This window comes from Sinocyclocheilus grahami, unplaced genomic scaffold (assembly GCF_001515645.1).
Source record: "Sinocyclocheilus grahami isolate Dianchi unplaced genomic scaffold, SAMN03320097.WGS_v1.1 scaffold633.1, whole genome shotgun sequence".
Lineage (NCBI taxonomy): Eukaryota > Metazoa > Chordata > Actinopteri > Cypriniformes > Cyprinidae > Sinocyclocheilus > Sinocyclocheilus grahami.
Window position 1 is genome coordinate 132,801 of NW_015505812.1, and position 5,320 is coordinate 138,120.

Here is a 5,320-nt window from a genome sequence, read left to right on the forward strand (position 1 = left end):
CACACACACACTCACACTCTCTCACACACTCACACTCTCTCACACACACACACACACTCACACTCACACACACTCTCACACACACACACACACACACTCTCTCACTCACACACACACACACACACACACACAAATGTACTGTATATGACACCTGCTGGCCGTTGATGATCACTGCTCATGCTTATGTTTCCTCAGTTAACTGGTGACATTGCATAGAATTGTATTGTTTTCATCATACACTACCAGTCAAAAGTTTTTGAACAGGAAGATTTTTTATTGTTTTTTAAAGAATTCTCTTCTGCTCACCAAGCCTGCATTTATTTGATCCAAAATACAGCAAAAGCAGTAATATTGTGAAATAGTTTTACTATTTAAAATAACTGCTTTCTATTTGAATATATTTTAAAATGTAATTTATTCCTGTGATTTCAAAGCTGAATTTTCAGCATCCAACTCTGGGAACAAATTTGTCCTCAAAATATGGTCAAATAGGCACACACACACATGTCTGGTCAGCTATCCTTGTGGGGACTCTCCATAGGCGTAATGGTTTTTATACTGAACAGACCGTATATTCTATTGCCCTACACCAACCCTACCCCTAAACCTACCCCTCACAGGAGACTTTCTGCATTTTTAGATTTTCAATACACTCCATTCTGTGTGATTTATTAGCTTGTTTACCCGTGGGGGCCTCAATTTAGGTCCCCACCGCGACACGAGTCCCCATGACTCTGTGTATTCAGGTTTAAGTCCCCACCAGAATAGAAAAACCGGTACAAACATATATACACACACACTGACACCTGCTGGCCGTTCACACACATTGCACAGATTCTCTCATTCACTCACTCACTCACACACACACACACTCTCTCTCTCTCTCTCTCTATTATTAAATGTACAAATCTAACCTTTATTGAACCTGTACAGGAGTGTCTTGGCCAATATAGGCAGCCCAAATAACTTGCACACATGCACACAGAACCTATACAAACACAAAACATGCAACATTCAAATATATATATTATTAAATAATTAATTTTAAATTCTAGCATTTTAGCAAAAGTAATATCTTAGATTTTTTCATATTAATACAGTCCATTTATTCTTTCAATCACGGGTATGAACCCAGTCAACTTGAATATCACATTATTGCCACAATTCTATTATTATTATGAATATTAATAACACTAATATTTTTTATATGTATGCATAGTAGCAACAGTAATCTTTTTTGCACAAAAAATTCAACCCATTAACCTTTATTTTGATTCATATTTTCACAACTTAAATTATTGTTGCATAATACATATCTTTTTTTATATCAGCATTTTATTACACAACAAAGTACAGTGCAATTTACAGTAGTTTCTTCATTTCAAATCTGAGATATTGATCATAATCAATATGTTCTGGACCACATATTACATATTTCATTAAAGGGGTCATCGGATGCACATTTTCCACAGGTCGCTATGATTCTTTAGGGTCTTAATGAAAAGTCTATAACATGCTTTGGTTAAAATTTCTCAATGGTAGTGTAAAGAACACCCTTTTTACCCGGTCAAAAACAGCTGTTCACAGCGAGCCGTTTTGGTGCATGTCTCTTTAAATGCTAATGAGCTCTGCTGACACAGGGTGGATTTTTATCATTATAGGGAGGTTGTGTCTACACACTGCCAACATACATTAATGTTCAAACAACATGTAAAAGTGAATTTTGCATCTGGTGACCCCTTTAAAGCAGCACTATGTAACTTTTGGCGCTCTAGCGGTTAATAAACAGAACTGCACGCATCCCGCGGAAGAACATTCCGACCGGATCTACTTCTCTAATTGTGACCCATACAATGTATTGTTGGCTATTGCTACAAATATCCCCCAGCGACTTAACACTGCTTTTGTGCTGCAGGGACACATATTTTAATAGAACCTGAGAAGTTTCTGTCCTGCTACTGAAACTCCAGGTAATCACAACTTAGAAGAATCAAAAGGGTCATAAATGCATCTTAAAATGAATCCATAGAAATCAAGCGGTTTAATCCAAGTCACTCAGCGCACAGCTTCACTGTAGATCAGGTGATTTTTCCGTTGTGATGTTTTGCCCTCCTTGTTTGCGCAGACGCAGCCTGACGACGTTCCTCGAGCGCTGGGGATCCTGAAGGACGGCGGCCAACAGAACGGCTGCATCTCCAGCACTCCAGCGCCGCCGCCCGCGTCTAACGGTGACCCCGTGACCCCTGACCCCTGTGACCCCGAGGAGCTCAAGCCCAAAGAGCGTGCACAGACGCTGTCTGAACTCAAGAAGCAGCGCGCCGCCGCCAAACTCCTCAGCCAGCCCGTCCTCAACGGCCACCTGGGAAACGGCTCGATAAATTAAATCATTATTTATATCTTTGTGTAATATTAAAATTTGTTTGATGTTCTGAATCATTCAAGTGTGTCAAATAGGAAAAAATAAAAATACTGGACGGGGGCAAAAACTTTTTCACAGCACTGTATATATATACACACAGTAGTCAACATTTGATGTGGATCAAAACCTTCCATCAAAGTTGTCCTAAAACCAAAATGTGTTCTTGTCTTAGGACAACTTTGATGAACAATTTAGATCCACTTCAAATGCTGACTACATACATATATATATATATGAAAATTAACTTTTTAAAAAATGCTAAAATATGACATATGATCCAGACATATTTTCCTTATAGAATAAAACAAAATTACATTCAGATAATTAATGAGAATGTGAAAAAAAAAAATCTTGTTGGTCCTGAAATAGGCGTATGGAAAAAAATATATATGTACACACACATATGTATATGGAGTGTCTTTATTCCTGCTCTGTGATCCTGGTTTTAAATTCTAAATTAAATGTATATTTAATATTTATAATGCTAAAATATGACGTTACTTGCAGAATAAAACTAAATTTCATTGCATAAAGGAGATTAATTATCATGAAAATGTGTTGTGTTTTTAAAGAAGTATCTTCTGCTCATGCAATTATTTGATAAATACAGAAAAATCTAAAATATTGTGAAATATTATTAAAATGTAAAATAGCTGTTTTCTAAGTGAATATCTGTTAAACTGTAATGTATTTCTGTGATGCGCAGCTGTATTTTCAGCATCATTCCTCCAGTCTTCAGTGTCACATGATCTTCAGAAATCAGTATAATATGCTGATCTGCTGCTCGAGAAACATTTCTGATTATTATGTATATATATACACACAGTAGTCAACATTTGATGTGGATCAAAACCTTCCATCAAAGTTGTCCTAAAACCAAAATGTGTTCTTGTCTTAGGACAACTTTGATGAACAATTTAGATCCACTTCAAATGCTGACTACATACATATATATATATATGAAAATTAACTTTTTAAAAAATGCTAAAATATGACATATGATCCAGACATATTTTCCTTATAGAATAAAACAAAATTACATTCAGATAATTAATGAGAATGTGAAAAAAAAAAAATCTTGTTGGTCCTGAAATAGGCGTATGGAAAAAAATATATATGTACACACACATATGTATATGGAGTGTCTTTATTCCTGCTCTGTGATCCTGGTTTTAAATTCTAAATTAAATGTATATTTAATATTTATAATGCTAAAATATGACGTTACTTGCAGAATAAAACTAAATTTCATTGCATAAAGGAGATTAATTATCATGAAAATGTGTTGTGTTTTTAAAGAAGTATCTTCTGCTCATGCAATTATTTGATAAATACAGAAAAATCTAAAATATTGTGAAATATTATTAAAATGTAAAATAGCTGTTTTCTAAGTGAATATATGTTAAACTGTAATGTATTTCTGTGATGCGCAGCTGTATTTTCAGCATCATTCCTCCAGTCTTCAGTGTCACATGATCTTCAGAAATCAGTATAATATGCTGATCTGCTGCTCGAGAAACATTTCTGATTATTATCAATGTTGAACACAGTTGTGCTGCTTATTTTAATAAAAAGTTTAAAAGAACAGCATTTATTTAAAACAGAAATCTTATATCAAAATCTTATAGTAAAATTCTGTGCACTACCGTCCAAAAGTTTGGGGTCAGGAATTTGTTTTTCTTGTTTTTTTTGTTGAAAGAAATCAATGCTTTTATTTAGCAAGGGCGTGTTAAATTGATAAAAAAGTGATCGTAAAGATTGTTGTTAGTAGTAAAAAATATTGTTAGAAAAGATTTCTGCTTTGAGTAAATGCTGTTCTTTTAAACTTTTTATTGATCCAGACTTTTGAATCGCAGTATATAGAATTTTATATCTTATAATATTGGTTTATTAATACTGGTTCGGAATACTCTGTTCTCTTGGTGTGTTTCTGTGAATATAGATGATGCAGGTCAAGCACAGGCTCAAACTCTCAGTGAAGGAGAAAAATAACGCTGTTTTCTTTTTGGGTTTTAATGAACCGCTTGTCTTGTAGATTCAAATAGCAGAGGAGAATGACTCTCAGTAGGAAACGTTAGATACTAAACAGATAAACAAAGGCACAGCTTGAGTGAATGTGGAGGAGGAGGAGGTTACAAACACCCACACACTCAAAAACACACACACACACACCCTCAAAAACACACTCTCACACATACACACTCAAAAACACACACACACTCAAAAACACACTCTCACACACTCAAAAACACACTCTCACACACTCACACACACACGCTCACACACTCAAAAACACACTCTCTCACACACACACACACACTCACACACACGCTCACACACTCACAAACACACTCACACACACACACACGCTCACACACTCAAAAACACACTCTCTCACACACACACACACACTCACACACACGCTCACACACTCACAAACACACTCACACACACACACACGCTCACACACTCAAAAACACACTCTCTCACACACACACACACACTCACACACATGCTCACACACTCAAAAACACTCACACACACACACACACACGCTCACACACTCTCTCACACACACAGGTTTGTTTTTGTGAAAAGTGAGGACATCCCATAGGCGTAATGGTTTTTATACTGTACAGACCGTATATTCTATTGCCCTACACCAACCCTACCCCTAAACCTACCCCTCACAGGAGACTTTCTGCTATTTCAGATTTTCAATACACTCCATTCTGTGTGATTTATAAGCGTTTTGAAAAGTGGGGACATGGAGTAATGTCCTGAAAAGTCACCCTCTCCAAGTAATACCTGTCATACCTTTGTCATTATACACATTTATGTCCTCATTTGTCACAAAAACGCTCACACACTCAAAAACACACACACACATGCTCACACACT

General features: G+C 36.1%; 1 protein-coding gene across 1 annotated transcript in view; it reads left to right on the top strand.

Moving 5' to 3' along the window:
• The window catches only part of LOC107558141 (protein phosphatase 1 regulatory inhibitor subunit 16B-like), a 53,332-nt gene extending 50,949 nt beyond the window's left edge, over positions 1 to 2,383 (top strand). The window contains exon 10 of the mRNA XM_016241765.1: positions 2,126 to 2,383. Coding sequence (XP_016097251.1) covers positions 2,126 to 2,383 — 258 coding nt within the window. The remainder of the gene's footprint in view (positions 1 to 2,125) is intronic.
• Positions 2,384 to 5,320: the final 2,937 nt, after the last annotated feature.